General features: G+C 38.5%; 1 protein-coding gene across 2 annotated transcripts in view; it reads left to right on the top strand.

Annotated features, from left to right (window-relative positions):
- The first annotated feature begins 17164 nt into the window (after nt 1-17164).
- Nucleotides 17165-27467, top strand: part of PDGFD (platelet derived growth factor D) — a 224432-nt gene continuing 214129 nt past the window's right edge. Inside the window, exon 1 of one of the 2 annotated variants that reach the window (XM_010953182.3) lies at nt 17165-17610. In XM_010953182.3, the coding sequence (XP_010951484.2) occupies nt 17487-17610 (124 nt within the window). In that variant the 5' untranslated portion in view covers nt 17165-17486. The remainder of the gene's footprint in view (nt 17611-27467) is intronic. The other variant, XM_010953179.3, reaches the window with a different exon arrangement.

The following is a 27467-nucleotide window of genomic DNA, read 5'->3' as shown; positions in this document are numbered from 1 at the left end:
CTGATATCAAATAGGCAAGGCTTTAATGACAATGTACACTGTTGGAGTGAAGGGTGGAGGAGATTCTCAAAAATGCCTACCACCTTCCTGGAAAGCAATTTGACAACTGCGTCTAGAGGCTTAATACGTATTTATAATTTTTGACCAGATAATTTCACTTCCAGAAATTTACACTGATGAATTCATTGAACACGTATATGTACACAGGTATTCTTAATTACTATTCAAGATAATGCATTGTTGAAAATATGCTAATGTACCATCATAGATTACTGCATTAGTAACATATAACAATAATAAGGAATGTTAAGCAGAAATAAAATGACATTTCCAAAGACTGCTTAATGAAACGTGAAATACTCCATATAATACGCTGAAAGGAAAAAAACGTAATATGCCAAAAACAGTGGCCCCAATTTTATTGAAAAAAAACAGAGAAAAAAATCAATCAAGCAAGAACACTCTAGCATAAGCAATGATTATCACTGTGTTGAAGAACACTGTGTGATGTTGATCTTCCTTTTTATACGCTCTGTTTTCCAATTTCGTTCAGTGCTAATGTGTCACTTTTGTAATCAGAAAAACAGATAAAGGTTATGAAGAAAATAAAGTTTGCATCCAAAAACATTTTGCTTTTTGTAAGAATAGCCTATGATGGGTTATCCCCATTGTGAAATGTATGTACATCCTGCAAGGCTGTGGATAGAACAAAGTCAAAGAAAGTGCACAGTCTTTTTGAAAGGAATCATCACAGTATAATGGGACGTTAGATTCGGAAAGGACCATGGAGATCACTTAGTTAAAACACTTTGTTTTAGAGACAATAAAAGTGAGACTCAGGAAAGATATGTTTCCTGCCAAGGACTCAACAATAAGCTAAATGTTTAAACCTTCGTCTCTTGCTTCTCAGTCCATTTTTTTTGTATCTCAGCACCTCTCCTCAAACCTCACAGCTATGTTCCCAGCAAAGAAGCTCTGCCAGAAAAAGAGAGAAACTATGGCTCGGGAAACTTCTAATGTGTAGGAAAAAAGTCCACCTATAGTGAGGGAGCGATGAGGATGACAGAAAAAGACCTTCATTAGCAATTGTGGGCAGAACCAACTGCGAAGAAGAAAGAAAATCGTTACTCGGAGTTGAGATACAGTCAGCGGGTTAATAATTCTTCAGAGTATCCATTTTTATGCCACCAAGTTCAGCCAGGAGTGGTATCTGGAGAAGCAGAAGTAGGAACTATCCATTCCTGAGAAAAAGACCAAGCGATCTAGAACCTTGAAGGAAGGGTGGCGATCAGGTAAGATGCCTGGAAGTGGTAATCTGGAGAAAGTGTATCTGTAAGGACACTGTACCTCTTGCTTCCCTGTGGTTTTATATATTGAAATGCCTTATAAACAGTATATTATTCTCCTACTTTAAGACTCTTTAGACGGACAGTTCACCATAGTTACGCCATGATACACCTCACCGGTATTTTCCCACATGCTTGGGAGCATCTAAATAGTGAGACATACATGGTTGTAATGCAAGATCTGTAGTACAATTCACTGATTCCAGTAGTGACACTGAATTCCAGGAGAGCTTGGACGGCACGATGAAATAACAGAGTTACCCTCTGATGGAGCTACATATAACTCTAACCTTGCCACTTACTAACATTGGGTAAATGAGCTTCAGTTTCCGCATCTATTCTGCTGCCCAGACCCGAAAAGATTAAATGAGACAATGAATGGAAAACACAGGGAGAATATGTGGACTATAGAAAACACAAGAGAGATATTGGAGGCTCTTTCTGTGTTCTTTATCCTACATTACTTTTGTCTGTGTGCAGTACCTTCCCCCCCCCCCTTCACGCCTTCTCCTCTTTACAAATTTAACTGGAGATCACTGAGCTAAAAACCCACTTTTTGGTTTCTAATGCTGTTTTTTGCAGACCTGTACTTCTCATGGACACAATACTCATTAACCAACTCTATAAGAGTGGACCCCAAAAATGAGGGCAAAAGCTCATATCTTTGATCTGATATGTGTGCAACTAAAATTGCCCGTGAAGCACTGAAATGGATTTTCCACAAGGCCCAACATGAGATCCCATCACAGGATTTGGCAGCTGCTGCTTGTGTATCAGATTTGTGCGTATGTGTGTGTGTGCGTGTGTGCGTATGTGTGTGTGTGTGCACGTGTTGTGCTTGTGTAGTTAAACGGGGTCCTTTCTGACACACAAAATCACTGAACCAATGGAATGATGAGCAATGTGGTGATGGATCTACTGCACTGCTCTAAGTGTGCCTTAGAGGCAGACCCAAGGGACACCTTGCAGATTTCAATTTTCCATTCCTCCCCCACAGAGCACGAAGTGAAATGGCAAAATGAATGTTGTCATTTTGAGCTTTCTAATATATCTGGTGGAAAGGGATATTAAGTTTAAAAGTCAAGCAATGGCTTGGTGTATAGCTCAACTGATAGAGTGCATGCTCAGCATGTACAGGGTCCTGGGTTCAATCCCCAGTACCTCCTCTAAAATTAGATTAAATAATTATCTAATTTAAAAAAAAAAAAAGCCAAACAATACATTTCTTCTCTGTGTGGCTATAAATTAAACCTGTTTTTGGATAAAAATATACATCATAAGTGTGGAAGCCGCAAGCCAGTGACCCCATCTCCATACTCGCAACCCATATTTCCACACTTTCATATAACTCTTTTAACTATTACTGGGAATCCAGTTCCCCATTTCAACTTTTTTCACCTTAATAATATGTATGATGTATGTAAAAATCATGTGTGGAGCTTTCTGAAAACGAATTCAGGAATTTGCATGTTTTAACGAACATCTCAGGTGATTCCGGTGCAGGTGGTTGTCCCCAGTGTGTGATGAGAAACTTCCACGGGTCCCCTGCTCTTTCCTGTCAAGTTTCTTCTGATGGGGTTTTCAGACAGTTCTTTATTCTTCCTTCTATTGTCTTTCAGGGAAGAATATACTTTTGTCTTTCAATTTAAAAAAAAAAAAAAACCCTCTGGTAAGTCTCAGCTACCTATTTTTACTGCTATTTTGCTTTCTAATCATATAGTTAATGTGAAGCATCTTCTTCACCTGGCTTCTAGAATGCACGTTTGACTGCTTTTTCTCTCACATTTTTGGCCACTCTTTCTCAGTAGTCCTGTTGGTCCTTACTTTTCCCTGTCACCTCTTAATATTGATATTCACAGGGCTCAGTCCTTGGATAGTTCTGGTGGTTTCATTTTGTTTTGTTTAATCAGAATCACTCCCTAAGTAATCTTAGCCATCTCCCAGCTTGTATATCCACCTTTCTTTTTGACATCTTCACTTGGATGTCTAAAAAGCATTTACGGTTCTCACGCCCCAAACTGTGACCCTGATGATCCCTCCAAACCCGATTCTCCGTCACTTTCCTCCATCTTTCCAGCTGCCACAAGTCTTGGGCTTGGTTGCGTCTTCCCTTTCTCTCATACCCCGAATTCATTCCACGAACAAACCCCACTGGCTCTACTTAAAATTTTATTTAGAATCTGAACACTTCTTAAAGCCCCCAAGTTCCCCATTCTGGTCCGAGCCACCACCATGTCTCACCTGTATGATTCACAGCTTCCCTTCACACTCTCTTCCCTTTCTGAGCTTTCCTTACAACCACTGGGGTGGCCTTGTTAAAACGTGAATCAGAACAAATTACTCCTCAAAACCCGAAGGCTTCCTCATCTCACTCAGAATAAAAGCCAAAGTCTGTACGTGCCCCAAGACCCCACCATAATCTGGCCACAAGGCTGCTAATTCCCCTTCGGCTACCCTGCTTGTTCCTTCTGCTCCAGCCACAGTGGCCTCCTCACTTCCTGGAATAGGTCAGTGCACTGTAACCACAGGGCCTTTGCAAGTGCTGTTTCCTGTCTGAAATGTGCTTCTCTTGGATATGCACATGAATTGCTCTTTCACTTCCTTTTTACTTAAAAATTCACTTTCTGAGATAAAGCTTTCTTGGTCAATAATAATCTCTCTAAAATTGCAATACTCCTCACTCCCTTAACTACTGGCATGTCATAATTCCATTTGTTTTAAATACTGGTTGAATGACTTAATGAAGAAATGTTGATTCCTTGGGCCTTGCAATCCACCCAATTTACTTCTCATATTTTCTCCAGTTCTCTTCTTCATATTTTCCAGTCTCTTTATTCTATAAGTGAATATGTACCGAATACTTTTATGTGACTAAAGAGAGTGCTCTGTTTTCTAGCCTATGTTGGTTGAACAGTTAACTTCTTTTACTAGCCTTAGTTTTTACCCACCATGCAACACTACAATCAAACATAATGCTGTTTCCCCATTTTACAGATGAGGAAAGTATCTTTGAGTAAATATCCTGAGATCACATTTAGTGTTCATCCTTTGATCTTCCTTAGTCTGCCCCCAAAGCTAGGCTTTTTTTCCTATAAATTATGTTCTTCCCTCTCACACTGAGGCCATATCATGTTGCTTCACATACAATTATCCCATCTTTGAAACAGTCCCAGATCCTAATTATGATGCCCTATCCTCTCAAGATTTACTTCATGTACATCCAATTTTGTTCTTTCATTTAACAGTTGTATCTTAAAAGTGGCCCTACATTTGTGCTTCTCCTAAAGATTTTGTGATGGAGGGAAGATTTTACCTATCTATGTAGTTTTCATGTCATTTGACTTCAAAAATCTCTCCCTTTCTCTCTCATTTTATATATTTCTTTTCCTCAGCTCTCTCAACAGTTAAACAAACCTCAAATTTCAACCCCACTTTTAAAAAGTGGCATATAAGCCAGTGTTAATAGCTATAGCCAATGTCAACAGAAAATTTGGATAACTCATTGTTTCAAAATGGAATTACTGGCTCATTAATCTGGCAAAGTTATTTGCACAGGGAGAAAAATACTAACATATGTGCCAAGGATCTCTCTCCTTAAATTTTTGTTGGGTAGATGTGTCTGTAGGAATAAAGACAAAATTTTAAGACAATGTAAATTTTTACAGGACACTGACATCTGCATTTATATAATGATAACTTTGTCCCACTTTTAACTATAAAGACTAAAGATAAGGTACCTGACATTAATGGAAAAACTACCAGAAAAAAAGTGAAAAATAGTCATTTGATATTTCACAGATTAATCATGTTCTTCTTTCTGAGATTGACTTAATGCAGACATTGCTCATGAAGAGACAGTAGCACCTCCAGAGGACAGAATTCTAATCTTTTAATTAAAATCTAATCTTTTCATTTTAATGCTCATGATTTTCCAAATAAATGCCTTTCTTCCTTCATAATTCACCAACAATCTGGTGAGCTTACACTCCGTAAAGCCCTACTAAAAATGTTCCCTCTGAATTTTTATTAGAAAAGAGGGGAGGATGAAAGACTGGATTATGAAGGCACTTACAGTAATTCATTACCTTCCCTAGAGATGAAGATGGATTTTATAGCCCTATTGCATTGAAGCATAACTCCCTTAATATAGGGTAGGATTTTCAGTTTTAATCACTCCCTGTGAAAAGGAAAAAGGTTAAAGTCACTGATTTATAAGAGGAAAATACATATAAGTAAAAGAGAATGTGTTTATTTTTGAGAACATAATTTTTCTACCATTGAATATCAAATCTACTGAACTATAATGCAACCCACAGGAGATGACGAGGAAGAAAGACAAAATTTAAAATTTGGAAGCAGCTTTGGTCACTGAATACTTCACTGTAGATGAAAATCTCATCACAGATTTTAAGAAAGAAACTCATGCATCGGATTTCCAGCCAAGAGCTTATCAGATAATTGTAGATTCACATGACAATAATTCTTTAATGCATTTTTGGTCAACATTATTGTTTTCGCCATCATCACACGTGTCAACCAGCATACTGAAAAAAAATCAATTTGATTGCAAATAGTTTATGCAAGTTATCATTTTAGCCATTGTATAGACATCTTTTAATCTGATTAGTTCTCTGTGATTTCCTGAAAATGGTCAGTTCAAACACATGCAGAAGTGTAAATTTGTAGAAAATGAGAAAATAAGTTCATCTGGTAGAAAAATAAGAACTCTTTAGTAAAAGAATTATTGAATTTTGAGAAAAGTGATCCAACATGAATAAAGTTTTAGCTTCCAGTGGAGAATTAACATAGTTAAAAATAGCTATGATGCAGTCTTAAGATATGTCAATATTTTGTATATCCCTGAGAAAGAAAAATAAAAGCCAATTAAAGTACCAAATAAATTAATTCATGCTTTGTTATTTTTAGAAATATTATACTTTTTCAAAGAATTCTTTCAAACTAATTCATACATAGTTTTTTTTTTAATTACTCCTGGGAATGAATAAAATTAAAGTATTAGCAAAATACCTTGGCTTAAGTATTCCTGAAACAATTTCCAATTCGAATCCAACCCTCCTGAGTCATTTTTTGGTTGATGATTATTAAACACTGTGTTTTTCCACAAAATGTTATTTTCTGGGACATCAGGGGTGTTGATTGTATAGCATTTATTAAAAGAGTGCACCACTGTTGTCTTTGAAGTTTTCTCCTTATCCACCAGCACCATCCTGTAAGGTCTGAAGTTTGGGCTTACTTAATCTTACCAGAGGTGCCAAGTGATGTCAACCATGTTATGGCTGCCACTTGGCCAAGAGTGTTTGAGGAAAGCAAAAGATTTATCCTGATTTTAGAACTGTTTGAAATGAGAAAAAGAAATGCATCTTAGTGGCCAACAGGCACATGAAAAGATGCTCAATGTTGCTAATCGTCAATGAAATGCAAATGAAAACCACAATGAGATATCACCTCACATCTGTCAGAATGGCTATCATCAAAAAGAACACAAGTAACAAATGTTGATGAGGATGTGGAGAAAAGAGAACCAACCTTGTTACTTTGGGTGGCACTGTGGAAAACAGTATGGCGGTTTCTCAAAAAACTAAAAATAGAACTACCATATGACTCAGCAATTCCGCTCCTGGATATATATCTGAAGAGAAACAAAAACACTAATTCAAAAAGATACATACACCCCAGTGTTCCTGGCAGCATTATTTACAACTGTCAAGATACAGAAGCAGCCTAAGTGCCCATCAACTGATGAATGGATAAACCAGATGTGGTATATATATAAAATGTGATATACTCAACTATAAAAAAGAAATGAAATTTTTGCCATTTGCAGCAACGTGTATGGGCTTGGAGGGCATTATTCTAAGTAAAAATAAGCCAGAGAAACACAAGTAGTATATGATATCACTTATATGTAGAATCTAAAAAATACACAAAAAAATAGTGAATATAACAGAACAGAAGCACACTCACAGATACAGAGAACGAACCAAGCTTGTGGTTACCACCAGGAAGAAGGGTTGAAGGGCACTACAGGGGTAGAGGAGTGCGAGATGGAAACTACTGAGTGTAAGATAGGCTCAAGGTTGTATTGTAAACACGTGGGATATAGGCAATATCTTGTAACAGTTCTAAATGGAAAATGACTTTAAAAATTGTATAAAAATCCTAAAACTTAAAAAAAGAGAAAAAATGATAATTGACGATACATGGTATACTATTTGCCAAATATGTCAAAGTAGCTTTTGTCTTTCCCATCCAAGACAACAATTTTAAGTGTGAAAACATTTTTACATGTATTCTATAATGTCTTCTATTTTAGTGTTTCAGTATTTTCATTTCCCTCACCTTTCTGGTAGTCTTTTTATATATCTCATTTAGTTTATCAGTGTCCCCCTCCAAATATTGATAGTAGAATTCAATTTAAAGATGAGTCTAATTTGGGTTTCCTTCTAATTCAGAATTCTCCTGATTAGTGTCTAATGTATTGGGAAAATGCTGGATTCAGCAAACAGGATGAAAAGAAAATGCTGGATTAAACATGGTTCTTTCATAAAACTTTCTCGAAACCCATCATATATTGATGTATATTGTAATATGTGAGTAGCAAATTTTGTAGCATTCCTGAAAATTATTTCATTACAGAAGCTTTTTTTAAATAGAATACATGATAAGATTTCTCTATGGAGGAACACCCTTTGGAAAGAGACTCTTATAGTTAGCTAATATTCTTTGTAGGGTTTCTTTGTCATGTCTTGTCTTTGCTCTGTGGCACTCTAAATTTCTGGAAATCTGGGGTTGAATGTGATTTTAATACAGATAACTCCCTATTTATCCAGTATTATCAAAGGAGATGGTCATGATATAAGATTTAAGGTAATGAAATCTTAATTACACAAAAAATTATTTGCTTCTGTCATCCAGTGTTGTTATACTTTCTATAATGTATGTTTATGTTATAAACTAAGTTAAGCTGCGGTGGCCATGAAGCAAATTCTAGGCTTTTGGATAATACTGGTTGCCTCTGCTGGTGCAATTCTGTTCAGACCCTTCCACCAGCACCTGCATGACAGCCTCATTCTGAGGCAAACACAGTGGAATCCTGGCAGGAGGTCGAGTTGGACTTATAACTGGGGCAGGAGACAAGGCATTCTGTGAAGTGGGCATTTGCAGGTCTAATGTCTGGTCAAGCCTGCTCTGCACCAAAGACATCCAACTGCTGACTTTACTGAATTCTTACACTTCATTCATTGAAGAAAAGCCTGACCAATATTTCCTACCAACCATATATGTAAGACACCATTCATTTCAGCAATACAAAAATCACTTCTATTATTATGTGAATAATTGTATATAAACCAACAAAATCCTCTTGTGTATATTTGGATAGTGATATGTGAGGCACTTAACGCTCAACTTATTGATCTCTGACAAAGTTTGAGTTTAAACTGGAGTTAATTTGCGTTCACATACATATACGTCACCTTATTGTGTCATATTAACTGTATCACTTTAACTGATAACTGTATCATATTAAATAGAATACAGCCAATGGAATTAAAATTTTTTAATGATAATTTAGCTCCATTATGTAAGTTGCAATCGATGGAACATTCCATAGATATCCATGAGCCCCTAGAAGTTATATCAGGATGTTTATAAGTATAGTAGTTAAACTCAGACGGCCATGTTGGATTTTAGGTTCCTCTTTTTATACATTTTTTAAAAAATCCTCCCTTATTCTCAATTCTCCCTTCTTATTCTTGATGTTCTACCCCCCAGTTTGCTGCCCAATGGAGAAATCAGACGTTTAAACTGGTTAAAATTACTTACAAATTAAAACCAAGTCAGCTGAGAATTAAGGCCTACAGGTTTCCCAGACAGTGAAGCACACAGACTTGCCAGACCTTTGGCTGTTCAGGGATTGCTTCTCAGTGTTACTCTAGTTCCCTCAAATTGCTCAATGAGTTCTTTTTGAAATAATATGAAAAAAGAAGTTATCCCAGATTTTATCATTTACTGTTTTCATATTTTCTGCAGTTATATTTGGCCTCAAAAGTGAAGCCAACAACTTTTCAAACTTGCTAAAATTAACATTGTGTTTGAAAAACAGTTACATCAAATTTAATGCATTAAAGAAAAATAAATGTGTAGTTACAGCACTATTCTCAGTGCTGGCCAGATTAAGAAAACTAATTTGCATATTTTTATTCTCCATATAAGATCACGCTTGTATATGCCTTAGTACCATATTAGGACTGCTGTTGTGCCCTAATGGGGGTCTACACAACACTGCTAATAACTAAAAACATTTGAAAAGGATCTAAAAGAGAACTATTAAAAATTCCCAGCTGTGCTGTATATGATAGGATTATTGTTCAAAAACTAAATAATCCTGGGGGAGATATGATCATAGAATTACAAAATCGTAGAGCTGGGAAAAAATGTTTAAGTCCTTTCAGATTCCTCCTTAGTGAAGTAATTTCATTTTCAATACTCCTAATATTTATGCAGTTCCTATGATAATGCTTTTAGTAATTAAAAAATAAAAGATTTAACTCTTACATAGGTTCAAATTATGTTTTCTTACAGTGTATTCATTGGAATGTGCCTCTTGCTAAATTCCGTCCATTAGTTCTATATACAGTACAGAGGAGGAGCAGTTTATTTACTCTGCCTTGAATGCTTCACATCTTCAGGTACTTAGAGACAATTTTTATGTCTCTCTGCACCCTAAACCCTAGCTCAACTCTCTCCACTCCCACGCAACTCAGCCCTTACTTTAATAAATTCTTGAGACATGGTTTCCACATAGATGCTTCACTATTCTTATGGTTTCATCAGCATGAATATTAATTAGTTTTTTACATTTACATATGGCACATGGGCAGATTCTAATTGGACAGATTTTTTTTTACCTTCATTACCTTGAAATAACCTACTTCTTTCCTATGGTTTCCCCTTCTTACTTTATTATATTTTTACTGTTTTTCACTTTGTCCAGCCCATTCTTGAGGTTGCATCTCATTGACTGTCCTACACAAAGTCAATGAGTTTCCTGAGAGGTTTAGAGTTTCACTGTAGCCTACTCTGAAACAGGAATGTCCAACACACAGTTTGAACCACAGACGGCTTTTCATTACTTTGAAAGTGGCTATGCTCAATCATAAAGAATACAAACATGAAGTGTATGTCATAACTTTTCAAGGTTGCTATGTTATAGTACACTTAAGGTTCACCTGAGGATCCTTTAATTAGCCGATCAGTATATAATACTGAAAAATATTCATAAGAATATGTTGATGAGAACAGTGAATATTGTCTACCCTTTATCAAAACAGTCTTTCTCTTGTTGAAATTTAAAATTTTCCAATGAGGGACTTTTCCAATCTTTCCCCAGGAAACAAATTCCTTGTAGCCTCAAAAGAAAAAAAAGAAAAAAAAGAGAGAGAGAGAAAAGAATCAGGGTCATTATCTTATGATGTGATTTATTTCTGATAACTAACAGCAAGTTAGTTATTCAAAGTGAACTGTGTTACTCATTTTGCACAACATTGTCAACATTTACTTCTCTTCTGAGAACAATTTTATTTTCTTTAGTAGACTAAATATAAGGAGGGAAACTTGAAAAAGTAACCAAGATTTTTTAACAAAAGATGACCTCAACTGCTAATTCTTAAAAGCAACACCTTGATGGAGGAGAATACACATTAGATGAGTTAAATTAGTTGAAGAGAAAGGAAAAAAAACCTGGTCATTAATATGGGTTAAATACTAGAATTTTAAATATTATTTTCTTTATACATTTAATATTGGCTCAACTGAAAAGAAGAATTAATGTGTAAAATGGAATTTCAAGGGACATAAATAAAAGAAAATAATTTATTGATTAAAAAAGTTCTTAGTGCAGAAAAGGAACATTTAAAGATCTGAATGCCAATTTCTTGCTCAAGAAATGGCAAGAAGAACTCAAAATATGACAATTTACTGGATGTAAGCCAATCTTATAAAAGTGCAGAATTCTGAAGGAAACTGGCAGACATCCCCAGATCAATTAAAGAAGAAATCCTGCTGTGTAGGCAACGTATTCGTCTTTGAAACCTTAAATTTAAATAACGGAGCTCAAGAATGGATAAAAGGAAATAAAAAAATTATAACTAAGCCGAAAAATATAGATGTAAGGATTCTTTCACATGATAGACGTAACTTAATGATGCAGTCTATTAAGCTGCATCACTGGTTAATTCAATGAAGTGAAGGAAAACTAATGTTTGACAGAACAGAACACCTGCCTCATTGACTGATTGGACCTGTTGTCAAAAAGTCAAGCTGATAGTCACACCCACCACCAGTTTTAAAAGATCAAATCTGGAACCTAGCACTCAAAATGTGTCAAGCACGACGTCAAATGTATCTGACATTGCCATGTAAGAATCTAGAACAATATGTGTGTGTTTAAAGCAAATAATAAGAGTATAGTGTAAATTGAACACACCTGGGCTTAGGGTTATATTACCATATACTATAATTGCTTCAAGTTAGGACGTGGGAAATGGAAATAGTCCCACATTTGAGTCTGTTGAGTAGAAAGAAACATCGCTACCAGTTGTCATGCATTTTTATGGTGTACATTTAGTATGTGCCACTGAAATTAGAGTTGCAAAGATAAGGACTTAGCGAGAAGGAACTCAGTGCCATGGCCCCTCGCAGGAAGGCAGGGCTCCCTCACCAATGACTGAAAAGAAGAGCAGACTGATGTTGCTTGGAAATGAGGTAAGTAAACCAGTAAGTTTCAGTCCTCCAAACAGCCCTAATTCCAGTCAATTTTCCCTCTTTAAACCCTCTTTAAAGAAAAGATGCTTAAAAAGTCTTTCTATGATTTATTTTATTATTTATACTAATGGGAAAAAAAGGATAAATGTGATACATGTGACAAAAAAGTCAGTTAAAAATATGAAGGATTTTAATGGGTAACTTTTATTGTTGAGTCATTGGATGGGTTAAAAAAAAACAGTGTGCTATTTGTTGATGATGTAGCATAATTTAATAATATATTATGCATATACTTGATATAAAATACTCTGTAACCATGCCAGTATTCCAGGTCTTTCAAATCATGCAGAATGATTCAAAACACACAGCAGAGTTTTCTGTTTTATATATATTTAATTTCATTCTTTGGCATTCAGGATATTCAAATATTTTTAAATTAATTTTGAAAATAACTGAGTTTAATCCAGTTTTTTGAGGCAAATCATAAGTCAAAATTATTTTGCCAACTATCTTAAAGCATCAGTTAATTATATTTCTTTTCTAGCTTTGTTGTAATTTGTTCTAAAACATATTCTCCTGATCTATGTTTTTATACAGTTGAACCATTGATTTCTTTAAAAGAAAATATAATTTTGAAAATAGAAGTATTAATGTTCGATAATAAAATAACCTTTGAGCTATCATTTTATTATAGGTTAGTTATTGGAATATCAAAATATCAACTCATTAAAATTTATAGGAAACTTATTCTTGTATACAATTCTTGTATATAATTTTATTCTTGTATATAATTCTTATACATAGACTTTCTAATAACTATTTAAAATGCATTTGAGGTTGATAAAGCTCAAATTACATATATAACACATGGTGAAAAATTACAAGTGAAGGCAAGAGTTAAAAAGCAAAACAAAAAATTCAGATCTCTGAAAGATGCCTTTAATGTAATCTAGTAAAACGTTTCCATTTCATAGCAAAGGATCTAGGTCCCATAAAAGTTTATTTTGACCAAGCTCAATAGTCTAGCAGCAGAACAGAAATTAGGATGTTATGTCAAAGTGTTTTGCCTTTTCTGAGATCTACTGAGTAGATGAATAATGTAGGGCTGTCCTGTTTGAATAAAGTAGGTTTCACTCAAAGTTGGTAGAAGTTTAGTTTAAAAGAAAAAAAGACACTGGTGTGAGCCGCTTGCACAAATGAAAAGGCTTTGAAACGGTCATGTCACATTTCATTCTTTTTCCACCATGGTTTTTAATGAGTTAGTGAAAGAAACCAATCATACTTGAAAATGCAATAGGAAACATCATTCTTTGTCTATTAATCAAAGGAAGAGTAGACGATACAAATAGTGTCATACCTCAACCTACCCCTTTATCAAATCATCACTGCCAGAATATTTGTCTGAGATAAATGCCATTTTATACGGACTTTTTATTACTTGCCCTCATACTTTTAATGTTGCTAAATAATACAGGTATCTTTTATAGTTATATGAATGTCATTGAAGATCAAATAAATACAGAATAGTTGATTTAGATTGTTCTAAATAGTAATAAATATTTATCAGTCGGATTTCATCGTGTGGCCTCCTGTTCTGAAATACAGGCATTTAAAATGTGGCAAATTCAATATTTTGGTAAGTCAGTATGAGATACATGTAAAAACTAAATACATCAATCTTATCTTTTATCCTGATACCAGATCTTTGCCACCCTCTCAATGTATTTTTCTCGAACATCTATTCTGTGTACAATGATGCCTTGGTTGATACACTCAATCTAATTTATAAGAATGTATTATTAAGTAACACTGAAATCCAGGTTCAGAACAATCAGGTAGGCGCAGGTGCCTAATTTTTTGGTTTTATGGTTGATTTGGGGTATTTACTAACATTAAAAATGAAGGCCATGCTGACTATGTGTGATGGTCTTTCCTATTCTCAGGTAATTATTAGACATTATTAATTAATAATGCCTTGTTGAGTGCATAATGTCAGTATCTTGGGCAAAACTTTGAATACTTTAAATTCAATATTTTATATAAGATACTGGGATAAATAATCCCCTTTAACATTTGATATTTGTCATAATAGCATTAGCCACTTGCACATTTTCTAATGTTTCCTGTGTTCTCATGTCAGGAGCCATGTAGGAAATTTAATCAGCATTTCCAACCACTTTTATAAAAGTGGTATATATTTTAATTACACAGTCTCCTACCCCATCGATCTCTGATCCTCTTCTCCTATTAATATAGACACATATTTACTTTTTCATGGTCTCTCTCATCCATTAGAATGTAGGCTCCAGGGGAGTAAAGATTTTATCTCTTCTTGTTCACTACTTTATCCCCAGTGTTTTTAGACTAGCGCATGGCAAAAGGGAAAAATCTAATACTTAAATAAAACTTGCTGTGTGAATAAATGACTGAATGCAAACCCAGGTTTTGTGTCCCTGCTTGGTGTCTCTTCCAGGGATTGATTACATTTTGAGACCTCTTTTCCCAGTGGCTTGCAAACTTTTTTGATCAGTCCCCATTGAAATACTTTTTAGATCCCTGTGTGTTTCTACTGTGTGTGTTTGAGACAAAATAGTCATGAGACAGTAATGTTATTATCTGTAATTAACTTTGAAAAGTTAAATGTCTAAGCTATGGGTTCCCATTCTATTTATTCAAAAAGTAATGCTGGAGCACAGAGGATTTTTTTAGAGCAGTGAAAATACTCAGAATGATACCATAATGATGAATACATGTCATTATATATTTGTCCAAACCCACAGAATGCGTAACACCAAGGGTGAACCATAATGTAACTTATATGTGTACCGTATGTGACCAAGAAGGTACCATAAATGTAGGTTCATCAATTCAACAAATGTATGGGACTCAGGTGGGGGACTTGTATGTGTGGGGGCAGAGGGCACAGGGGAAATCTCCATTCTTTCCTCTCGATTTTGCTGTGAACCTGAAAGTACGCTAGAAAATAAAGTCAATAAAAAAGTAATGCTGGTTTTGACAGTATGGAGATTCCTCAAAAGACTAAAAATAGACTTACCATATGATCCAGCAGTCCCACTCCTGGGCATATATCCAGAGGGAACCCTAATTCCAAAAGATACCTGCACCCCCAATGTTCATAGCAGCACTATTTACAATAGCCAAGACATGGAAACAACCTAAATGTCCACTGACAGATGACTGGATAAAGAAGCTGTGGTATATTTATACAATGGAATACTACTCAGCCATAAAAAATGACACAATAATACCATTTGCAGCAACAAGGATGGCGCTGGAGAATATCATTCTAAGTGAAGTAAGCCAGAAAGAGAAAGAAAAATACCATATGATATTACTCATAGATGGAATCTAAAAAAAAAAAAAAAAAAGACAAATGAACTTATATATAAAACAGAAACAGACTCCCAGATGTAGAATACAGCCTTGTGGTTGCCAGGGAGGAAGAAGATGGGAAGGGATAAACTAGGAGTTCAAGATTTGCAGATACTGACTGGTATATATAAAACAGATAAACAAGTTTATACCATATAGCACAGGGAACTATATTCGATATCTTGTGGTAGCTCACAGTGAAAAAGAACATGAAAACGAATGTATGTATGTTCATGTATGACGGAAGCATTGCGCTGTACACCAGAAATGACACATCTGGCTATACCTAAATAAAAAAATAATAATAGAAAGAAGTAATGCTGATTTTGAAATTTATTTCACAATGCACAAGCCCGCAGTTCGTAACACTCTTTTAGACAAAAAGGCCAAGAGATGAACCACATCCATCTTTGAGTGTGTAGAAAGAACATGCATCCTGGATGACGCTGGATGGTGTAATCCCAGGTCTAAATTCTCCTGAACTTCCTAGTCTTCTCAGTGCTTCCAGCTCTCTGCATACGAATATCACTTCTCATACCCCAGACTTTCAAGAGCCTAAAGGCCTAAGACTTGAAAACATCCCTTCTAGATCTCATCCTTCAACAGCTGAGACATTATGTAAATTTGGATTTGGTTTCAGCTACCAAGAAAGCAAAATACAAAAACTTATTTCATGGTATTCTCACCACAACCATACAAACTAAGAACGGCTGCTCTCCCTCTAAGTATAGAAACTAAGGCCCAAGGGGGTCAAATGACTTACTCAGGGTGACAGAGTTAGTGAGCAGCAGAGTTTCGATGTGCTCTTGTTTCAAATATAGTCCCTTACCCCCGACAGATTGAGGCACGGTCTAGAAGTTCCTGTCATCTAGAGGCAGTCCCTCTGGACCTCGGAGCTTCCAGATGCTCAGAGACGGGAGGCTCCAAGGCCTGCATGCTCCTCGCCTCTACGTGTGAATTTTGTGAAAACAACACAATTTTTGCTCAACTGCACTTTGCCAGTCTGCCCCTGCTCAACCCCTGTTCCCCACCCCGCCCCCACCTCTGGCCCCTTCTGTGCGGGGCGTGGGGATGAGACTTACACCAACACCGCTGACCATTTACTGTCCTGCACCTGTTTCTTTACCTGCGCCTGCCACACCTAGGGCGCTGTGACGTAGGAAGGACCCGCTATTTGTCCCTGAGAAATTAACCTGGACCTGGCTAAGGTCACACCTGCTGGCGCTAAACGGAAAACTCAGAATCGAGCTCCTCTGCGCTTGCGCTTTTCGCTTTTCCACTTTTTCACAAAGTGAAATCTTGACTGAGTAGAATCTGTTCTTGGTTATTGTAAACTAAGCCCTTCCAACTCCAGCGCCCCTGCCCACGCCCCACCATCACCTAGGCGAGAGCGATGTCTCGTGGGTGGAGAAGTGGGGGGTTCTACCCCGTCCCACTTCCTCCCGGCCACCCTGCTCCTCGCGCCCTGCTCGCCCTAAATCCCCTCCGACGCCTGGTCTACCGTCCAGGGCTGAGCCCGGGGCGGTGGGCCGTGTCCGGGCCCGCGGCCCCACTGGGCATGCTCAGTAGCGGAGCGGGTGCGGGCCGGCCCGGGAGCCCGAGCGCGCGCCGCTCCGGGGCCGCCGCCGCCGCCGCCGCCGCCCCCGCCGCCCCCGCCGCCCGCGGGGCGGAGGGCGCGGCCGCGCTTCTCACCACCCCAGCCCGGGACGTCGCGCCGCCCGCCCCCCTGCAGCCTGTGCTGCAGCTGCCGGCCGCCGGAGGGGGCGAACAAACGTCAACCTGTTGTTTGTCCCGTCACCATTTATCAACTCTCGGCACCACAAGGAAGTGCGGCCGCCGCCCGCGCGGGGAGCTCAGCATGCAGGAAGTGCGGGGAGAGCTCGGCCACTAGCGCGGCCGCCGTCCCGGGAGCGTCTCCCGGCTTTTTCTCGGAGCGACGCTGTCCCCGGGTCGCTGATCCCAATGCACCGGCTCATCCTCGTCTACACGCTAGCCTGCGCAAACTTTTGCAGCTACCGGGACACTTCTGCAACCCCGCAGAGCGCATCCATCAAAGCTTTGCGCAACGCCAACCTCAGGCGAGATGGTAAGAGACTCCGATTTTATTTTTTTTTAATTAAATAACCATGGTTTTTGTTGTCATCATTGTCGTCCCCCCATCACCCTTTTCAGTTTTTCTTCTGAACCTTGGTTGTATTGTGGGAGGTGGGGGGAGCGCGGAAGGGGTCTCGTGCCTGTCCCTTGACCTACGAGAGCCCCTTCTTCCGAAATGGGACTGGAGGGTGTGAGACGCGTGCCGGAGGTGATCGGATAGGTCAGGTGGCTCATCTCCCTGACCCTAGAGAAGTCATTTTGGTGTCCAACGGTCACTGATACCGGGATCCAGGAGTTGCAGAAAGTTGCTGGCTGCGCCGCCGCACGGTCAGGCTCTTAACCTTTTGGACTGAAACGATGGATGGGGCATTTGTGATGCGTGGAGGGACTCAAGAGTGGCTTCCTCGGGATGGTTTATTTTTATGTTTATTTTAGCGAGGGGAGAGGCAATGATGCTTTTCGGGGGGAATAGTAGCGGAAACAGAGTGGCAACTTATTTATGTATTTATTTTGAGGATCCCCACAGTGACTTTCCCAATGGGATTCACCGTGGCTCAGAAATTCGGAATCCTGGAGAGAATAGCTTTGGGGGTTTCATCTGTATCATAGAGGGGACCCGGCTTCTGCTCTTAGTTTTCTTGCACAGAAGGCTTCCCAACTGGTTGCAAGAAGCAAAGCTCTTTAAGCAGCTATCAAGGTCCCAAGCAGGCTTGTTTGTTTTCCTTTACTGTGGAGGACACCTGGGTCATTGGATCCCAGCGACTGACTTTGAGTTTATTTGCTTTCTGGACCTTCACCAAGATCTGAAGTTGATTTATTCCTCAGTTCTGAAGTAGAGCGGATGTTGTAGATTCTCCTGCCATCTACCTGAACTGACCCATAGGTTTCTGTTTTTTCCTAAGTCAATAATGTGTTTCTGTCTGCTCACTTAAAGTTCTCACACATCCCCTAAGGAGATCACCAGGCTGTTCTTAATGGCTTCAGCCTTTGAGCGGGCATCGTTCGACTGTTCTCTGGTAAACTCATATTAGCTTTCTTATTTTCTTACCAGTTTCTCTCTTGGTGTGTCCTTCACTTGGACTTCACTGAAAGGCTTTGGAACTTTGAAACAAACGAACACAAACTTTATTATATTTTCTGATGGCAAGTAGACTGCAGATTTCAGTCTGCTGAAGTCATCTGAAGTGGAGGGGGTACAGGGAAGCCACAGAGTCACCTCCTGGCAGAAGATCACTCAATATTTATAGATTTACTTTATTACAGTACTTTCTGTAAAATATGCTAGCAGTGCATTTTTATAACCCTCTGTCTTAGTTAAAGCACAACATTTTTTTTTTATTTAACTTAAAAAAAGGTTTAGGCTCAAGATTAAACTTCTAGAGTTTTGTTTCACTTATTAATGTTTCTACCAGAGTCAGTCTTTTATTGTTAAGTTTTTAGATTTGTTACTGTTTGCACTTTATATGCCCTTTCAACTGCATAGAATAAAATGCCATTTATACTTTGCATGACTTCTTAGCCATAATTTTGTAATCCTTAGCTTCCCAAGTATCAGTTACAAGAGGTCAAGGACAGAAAATGAAAAGTATGTAATCACTGCCCACTGACCCAAGATTCTGACTAAAACCTAGTCATGCGGCTCATATTTCTTTTTTGGAAAAGCATAGTCTCATTTTATTTTTTTGTTGTTAAAACTCTATATCTGTTTAGTCTATATGAGAAACGCTAGTGCTTTATTTTATCAAGAATGTGAAAGCTTCCCTGGATTTATTTCTACATATTTTAGCTGAAGCTGTTTTTCAGTTACTCATAGTACACACACACACACACACACACACACACACACACACACACACTGATTAGTTCAGATTGCTCAATACTTTCCTCAATGTCAATCTCATTTTATAAACACAAGACTAGGAAAGAGGAAAAGGTAGTCAGATTAAAACAAATTTATTACATACAGAGTAAAAAAAAATAACATAGTGGATTTTTAGTTGGGAAAACTTTTAAAAGGCAGCTTATTCTTAAGTGTTATAGAGCAAAAGTTCCTTGAAAAATTCTAGACATCATCTGAAAAATTTTAATGGCAACAGTTGAGCTGACAAAAGAAAGTAGTAACTTATTAAATGTAAACCCTTGTTCTGATTCCGGACATTTTAAACGTGCTCTCCCTAATGGCTCATTAAAGAAGACAATATTCTTGATCAGATTAAGGCAGAATAAAATTTGGGGAGGCCATAAACAGGGAGTATAATGAGAGGAAAGACAGAAAACAAAATAAAGGACAGAAAAGGAAAAATGAAAGTTTTCAAACATTAATTTAGGGTCCTTAGACGATCTGGCCCTCAGATTATAAAGTGTAGGAAATGACAACATAAAATTAGACATGGCCTTTAATAGGGCTTTTGAAACTGTGATCTGATGATGGAACTGTCTTTCCACTTGAGTGCCATGACTGTGTCAGCTGCTACCTAACACTGGGGTTAAGAAAGGAGCAAAGAGGACAAGCATCCTGTCCTTGGCATGAGGTGCGTTGGATCCTGTCCAACCGGATACAGAAAAAAAAAAATTTGCTTTTGATCTGCCTGTACCTAATAGCTCCAGATAGCGGGAGTAGTTAAGAAACAAACTGAAAACAAAGTAGGAAGGTTGGTAAATGAGAGTCATCTCCTGCTCTGCTGCCATCCCCTGGCCTTCCAGAACTCTCCATTGCAGAGGATTCTTGTTCTAAAAGGGATGCCTACCTACTGAACCCCTTGAGCCAGCACTTGCAGAATGACCGAAGGCGACCAGCCCAGTAGAGGAGGGAGGTTGAATTTGGTCCCTGTCTCCAGTAGGAAACTCGGTCCAACAGCTAAGGAGGAAAATGTGATAGTTTGCAGTGCCTAATTGGATGTTTATACTTCCTTATATCATATTTATTATTCTTTCTCAAACTCATTTACTTTTGCTACCCATTCCTGACCCACCTCTTGGCACGGAGAAAAACCGTCCTTGAGCAGGAGCGTCCACATATTCTTATTTTAGTGCCTGTGCTCTTGGCGCCCTTGTTATAATAACTGGCCACAACTGGTGCTGCTCAGAGTGCGAATCCAGAAGGTAGCGATTAACTCACAGTGTGACTTACTTATTTTTAAATCTAACTAGGCAGAACTTCCTGCTTAGGGGGCTAAGATTACAGACGCGCTCTGCATTTTCCTGACCGTTTTTTTTTGCTTTCAGACAGTTACAGGTGTGGGTGGTAAACGATTCTGAATATAGTTCTGTTTGGTTGTGTAATATACCAGGACTTGAACTGTCTATTACATTATCATTATCTAGTGATAGGCTGGCAGTTTCAGTAATGGTGGCCTTAGATTTTTTTTAAGTAGTCCAGCTTTTTTGTTAAATAACATAGTATTCTATTGTCCTTGCTGATGACAGCACATTGACTTTGGTGCAAAGATCAGAGCTTAAAGGAAAGGCAACAAAATGGAGAGTTATAGAAACAAATTAGTTCTAAGGTGTCTGAACACTGAGAATCAAATTAGTGTCTGAATCTCATGTTCTGTTGTATTTATATTTTCTGTTCTACTCTAAGTGTTTCAAAGGCTCCTAATCTTACAGAATGTAATGGAGATGACATATTTTAAATGCAGCATGGCTTTGACTTGCCATCATAGGTTGTATTGCTTAATAGAGGCTCTTTTTAAGAGGCCGAGTTTAGCCATTATCTGCCAGTAAAAGATGCCATAAGGTTGTGATACAGTAGCAACCATCGTGTGTTTGTTGAATTACAGTGATTTTTGAAAACAGGATTTTCCCTTTCAGCGAATGAGAGCAAAACTTTATTGTTTTAGTACAATAGGGTCAAACAGCGGAGCAATGTCCCCAGACTCCCGGGTCTCCAGTGACCAGCGATAAACATGCTGTCGCACGGGACTCTTGAGCATATGGGGTCTCAGAGAATCCCATCATTCCAAGAGTCTGCAGCAGAAGCACATTTATGTCTCTGTCCTTGAGAGCTGAGTCATGATGCAATCCATCTTCCCTTTGGAACTTACTCTGGAACTTTCTTTGCTGAAATGATATGATTAGTGTAAAAAGGCAGTAGCTGAACATTTCAGTAACATTCTTCTTGGCATGAAAATAGGAGCCAAGTCTGAGATGTCTAAATTTAAGGTGCCCAGTGCCTGGACATCACTGAGGTCCCCTCACCCTGGAAGCCCCTCGTAGCTCAGCACAACAGATAGTAGACTTTTGTTAACTGAATCTGAGGTCTCATTAGGGTAATGTAAATCATGAAAGTAGCCTCTTTAGTGTTTTACACCGTTTTCCATTATTTCAAACTTCTACAGTTCAGAATTTATACAATTTCAAAGGGAATATGTTTATAGAACTTTTATATGAAGGACAGTTTCCGCAAAAAACTGTAGGAGGGCAATATATAATAGCCAAAGGAAAGAATCCAAGACAAATGCTGCAGCAAAAATGCTCTGCCTCCCCACACAGTATTTCAGGACCAAATGTAAGTCCTAAATAAAGGATTAAGCCCAAGAGACACTGAAGCGCACAAGTGCACAAACAGGAGGAAATAGTTTCTTACAAAGGAATTTTTTTTTTTTTTTAGAATGAAAATGAAGCAGATCTTGTTTCTCACAAGTGTTGCTGCTACATATAGTCATGTATCTTTGCTCCTCACCGCGGTGTGCTGACATCCACATATTGGCTTTGATTTTGATAGATGAATACTGTGTTTTTCGGTGATCTGCGCTGTGTGCAGGCTAGTGGTTTTTGCATAATTGGGAGTCAGGGAGGGCTGTGAACACGCCATGGTGTAGGCAGAGGGGCTGTGAAGAGTGATCTTTTCTCAGATTCGGGGTTTTTCACTTGGATGTTTTTTTGTGGAGCGTTGATGAAGACAGATAGTTTTAAATGCAGGGCTTTTTGTGAAAGTGAGCCAAACCTGATTTGACACCTTGTCTGTTCGGATTTTGGATTTTTGAAGTTAGAAACCTAGCATGCCTTCTCTGGACCAAGGGAGCTCAGTGACAGCTGGGTGTGGGCTCGGAGGATGGGTTGAACATGCTGTGTTGGTCTTGAACAAGACGATGTTCACTTAAGCATTTCAGTGAAACACTTAATATGGCAACAGCCCACCTTTACAGAATTTTGCTCTTCAGCAACCTCAACAATGTAGAACACAACCAAAATAAACTAATAAATAGGTAACAGATCCACTTCAAGCCAAATCAGTGTTACAGCGTGTATGAGGGAGTCCGTAAGGTCCGTGTGGTAGACGCTAAAAGACCATCTTCCTTGACTTTTCCCGCCGGTTCCATCCACTTGCATGTGTGTGCTTTCCACATCCACAGTAGACCAGAGAGCAGGACAGGTTCGCTACAGGCACACGATGAGCCTTGAGAAGTGACAGCTGGTCACTTTCCTGCCTCCTCTTAACACTTTCAGTTGTTGAAAAGCTTCATAAGACCTGAGCAAGCAGAGCTGGCTCAAGCTTCTTCTTGGACACGGTGGGAGTAGTTACGACTTGCAACAGACTGAATATTTGTGCCCTCCCTCCTCCAAATCTGTGTGTTGAAATTCAAACCCTCCAACGTGATATTAGGAGGTGAAGCCTTTGGGAATTGATCAGGTCATGAGAGCAGAGCCCTTATAAAAGAGAACCCAGGGATATCCTCGTCCCTTCTGCCACACGAGGAGACAGTGAAAAGACATGTCACCCTGCTGGTGCCTGGATCTCGGACCTCCCAGCCCTTAGAACTGTAAGAAATGTACTTCCGTTGTGTGCATGCCTCTCAGTCTGTGGGATTTTGTCATCACAGCCCAAAAGGACCAAGACACAACCTAGCTCCATATGTCACCAGGGACGTACTATAAAACTGATGATTTTTTTTAAAGGATACCATTGAGTCATAAAGGAAAATTCAGATCGTATGTTTGATAGGTTTACCAGGATCAGAAACTGGAGGTGGCATTAGGTTAAGCAGATACAGATTTCAGCCAGAAAATTGACAGCACTTACCATGACAACCTCGTGGAAAAGCTGTCCTTTGAGAAGGTAAAAGCCAACAATTTTACTTCAAGACGCCCAAGTCCCACGTGCATACAAATAACATGTAGAGAAAGTGAATTTGGTGGTAAAATCTCTAAATACAGCTCCACATGGATAAAAATTGTAGCCTGAATGATAATGAACTGTTACTATCATTCTTTTAGTGGCACTGATAGCTTTGTGTTAGTCAAAAGGGAGATGAACAGCAATTTTTATTGGCATTTTGAATTAGACTTTTCCGGGTTCAGGATTCTTTTTTTTTTTTTTTTAACTTTTTTTATTGTTATAGTCATTTTAAAATGTGTCGAATTCCAGTGTAGAGCACTATTTTTCGGTTATACATGAACATACATATATTCATTGTCACACTTTTTTTCGCTGTGAGCTACCGCAAGATCTTGTACATATTTCCCTGTGCTACACAGTATAATCTTGTTTATCTATTCTGCATATGCCTGTCAGTATCTACAAATTTCGAACTCCCAGTCTGTCCCTTCCCACCCCCCACCCCCTTGGCGGCCACAAGTTTGTGTTCTATGTCTATGAGTCTGTTTCTGTTTTGTATTTATGTTTTTTTTTTTTTTTTTTTAAGATTCCACCTGTGAATGATCTCATACGGTATTTTTCTTTCTCTTTCTGGCTTACTTCACTTAGAATGACATTCTCCAGGGACATCCATGTTGCGGTAAATGGCATTATGTTGTCATTTTTATGGCTGAATAGTATTCCAGGATTCTTAATAACTTGACTGAAGATATAGAAAACACATCTACATGGATGGACCTGGAGATCTTCATTCTAAGTGAAGTAAGCCAGAAAGAGAAAGAAAAATACCATATGATATCACTTATGTGTGGAATCTGAAAAAAGGACAAATGAACTTATTTACAAAAGAGAAGCAGTCTCACAGACATAGAAAACAAGCTTATGGTTACCAGCGGAGAAGGGAGTGGGAAGGGATAAAATGGGAGTTTGAGATTTGCAGATACTGACTATATAAAATAGATAAACAAGTTTCTACTGTGTAGCACAGGGACTGTATTCAGTATCTTGTAGTAATGTATAATGAAAAAGAATATGAAAACAAATGTATGTATATGACTGAACTATTATGCTGTACACCAGAAATTGACACAACATTGTAAACTGATTGTACTTCAATTAAAAAGAATGAATGAATAAATAAATAGGAAAGAAAGAAAGGAAGAAGGAAGAAAGAAAGAAAATACATCTACCAAACTTGCATATTTTTCCTGGAAAAAATAGTTAGTAAGTTCAAGTAGATGCACAGTTCTGTTGATTTCTTTTTCCCTGTAAAGGACCAGATAGTAAATATTTTAGTCTCTTCAGGCGGTGAGCTCTGTTTTAACTACTCAGCTCTGCACCTTGCAGAATGAAAGCAGCCATAGGAGTTACGTAAGTGAGTGGGTGTGGCTGTGTTCCAGTAAAACTTATTTACAAAAAACAGCCAGTGGGGCTGCAGGCTATAGTTTGCTGACAGCTGAATTAGATCATCTACCTGTTCTTAGGTTGATATGATGGGCTAATCCTATCGAAATGAACTTCAGCAGGGATGAATGCAAAGTCTAGCTCCTTGACTAGAAAATAAAGATAACTACATAATTACAGAATGGAGTAATTTGGATCCACTTCAGTTTATGCTATGGTGGATAGATAGATAGATAGATAGAAAGAAAGAAAGAAATTTAGATTTATCATTGAGTACCCATCTACATCTTTATCTCCTGAGTGTCTGTATCTTTGTCTCCTAGCTGGTTTAGGTGAACTCAGCTTATGCTTCAATAAGTGATTCGGTTGCTAAGCAACAACAAGGGTGTAAACCCGGCATTAGTGTGAATACTAGGTCAGGTTCAGGGAGGCGGCATCGCTTTTCTAAGTTGGACTCTGTTTACTTGTGTCCGAGGGTGTTGTGCTCTTGGTCTGTCTCCTGTGCACGATTCCACCTCTTTTCTGACCTCTTCAGATCCATGACCTAAACCTTCAGAGTTCCCCGTTCTCCCATCTTTAAACTTTCCCTGCTTGTTGGCTCCATCCTGTTAGTCAACACGTGTGTTTAAGGTTCGTTGAACTCTCCCACGTGTGTATGTTGTTTTAATTTTTTTTTTCATTTTATCACCATATAAACCTCTTCAGTCTCACCACATCTCACTGTCTCCACTTCCTGTCTTCCTTACCCATTGCAGTTTGAAGCCATCCCCACCACGCCACTGACCTGCTCTGGGTGAGGTCACTAGGATTTGTAGCCTCCTCTGTGATTGGCAGGTTTCTCCTTCTTCTTCTTCCTTTTCCTCTTCCCCGTCTTCTTCCCCTTCTCCTCCTCCTCCTTCTTTTAAATTGAAGTGCAGTCAGTTACAATGTGTCCATTTCTGGCATACAGCACAATGTCCCAGTCATAAATACGCACACATATATTCACTTTCACATTCCTTTTCGTTAGAAAAGCTCTCTTCTTGAAATGATCTCTTCCTTTGGCTGGACACTCCCCTCCTTTGCCTTAACTACTCCTAAATGAAGGTTTGAAATGATGGTAGAAATAAAGCCAGAACTAACACAGTACTTATTTTAGGTTCTTTGGAGAAGCAGGATCAGAGAAGGCCTTAAAAAGTGTGTTTTATGTTTTGTTCTATCCCTGTAAGCATTAGGAACGCTGGAAGAAGTAGGAAGATCTTAGAATGTGGTGGGGACCTTGTTCTATAAAAAGAAGGAGCATTTATGACTTCTATTTGGGGTGGAGGGGACAGGTATTTAGGTTCATTTAGTTAGTTTTTAGATGGAGCTCCTGAGGATCGAACCCAGGGCCTTGTGCATGCTAAGCATGCCCTCTACCACTGAGTTGTACCATCTCTCCCCAAGAAAGAGCATTTTGAAGTTAAAAAAGACACATTATAACCTATCCAACTATACAATTGCAACATTATTGGGTAGATGTGCATATATGCACATATATATAAACATAGTATTTTAAAGAATAGAAGAATATTTATAACCGTAGAAGTATAACATTGAACACAGCCATAGTTTTTTTTTTTCCCTTATGTCGTTGAGTACTCTTTTTCTTATTTATTTTTGTCTCCTTGACTGGGTCTCCATCCTCCTCTCTGCCCTTTAGATACGGGTATGTTTTTAAGGCTCTGACTTTAACCTTCTCAATTTTCTAACTCTTACTCTCCAGAGAATCTCAGTTTTGTCCAAAGTGTCAATTGCTGTTTATGTGTGAATGGCCTATAAATCTGTTTTTACTGCCTCTGCCTCTTTACTGAGCTCTCAACCTGTCTTTTCACTTCCCTCCTTGAGGTCTACCGGGGCTGATCCCACCGGTACTTAAATTAAGTGCTCCAATTCAGTAGGCCTCAGAGTAAAATAATTAGTTTTTTAAAATACTGGGCTATTCATCCGATAGAGAATTCCTTAACAGTAAGAATCCGTTTGCTGCTGTTCCTCCAGACACAGCATAATTGTTTTTGAATGAACTGTTGTGTGAATGTACTGACCAGTCACTGCATTTTAGTTTTGTGCATCCCAGTTAGATTTGTGAATTGTACCACCCTACACAGCCTTTCCTGACTCCCAGGCCTCCCCGCTAGAATTGGCTATTCCTTTATTTCTCCCACATTTCCATGGTGCTTATTTATTTACATATCTGACATCCGCTGATACGAGCACACTTGCTGTGTTTCATACAGCTGTGCGTCCTCATTGTCTGTTTCCCCGCCTGGCACATAGCACTTGTCCTCAATAAGGTTTGAGAGTCAATGAATCAACCTCTCAGTGTC

Source organism: Camelus bactrianus, chromosome 10 (genome assembly GCF_048773025.1).
Source record: "Camelus bactrianus isolate YW-2024 breed Bactrian camel chromosome 10, ASM4877302v1, whole genome shotgun sequence".
In the NCBI taxonomy this organism is placed as follows: Eukaryota; Metazoa; Chordata; class Mammalia; order Artiodactyla; family Camelidae; genus Camelus; species Camelus bactrianus.
Note: the sequence above shows the minus strand (reverse complement) of the source record. Positions and strands in the feature narration are given on the sequence as shown.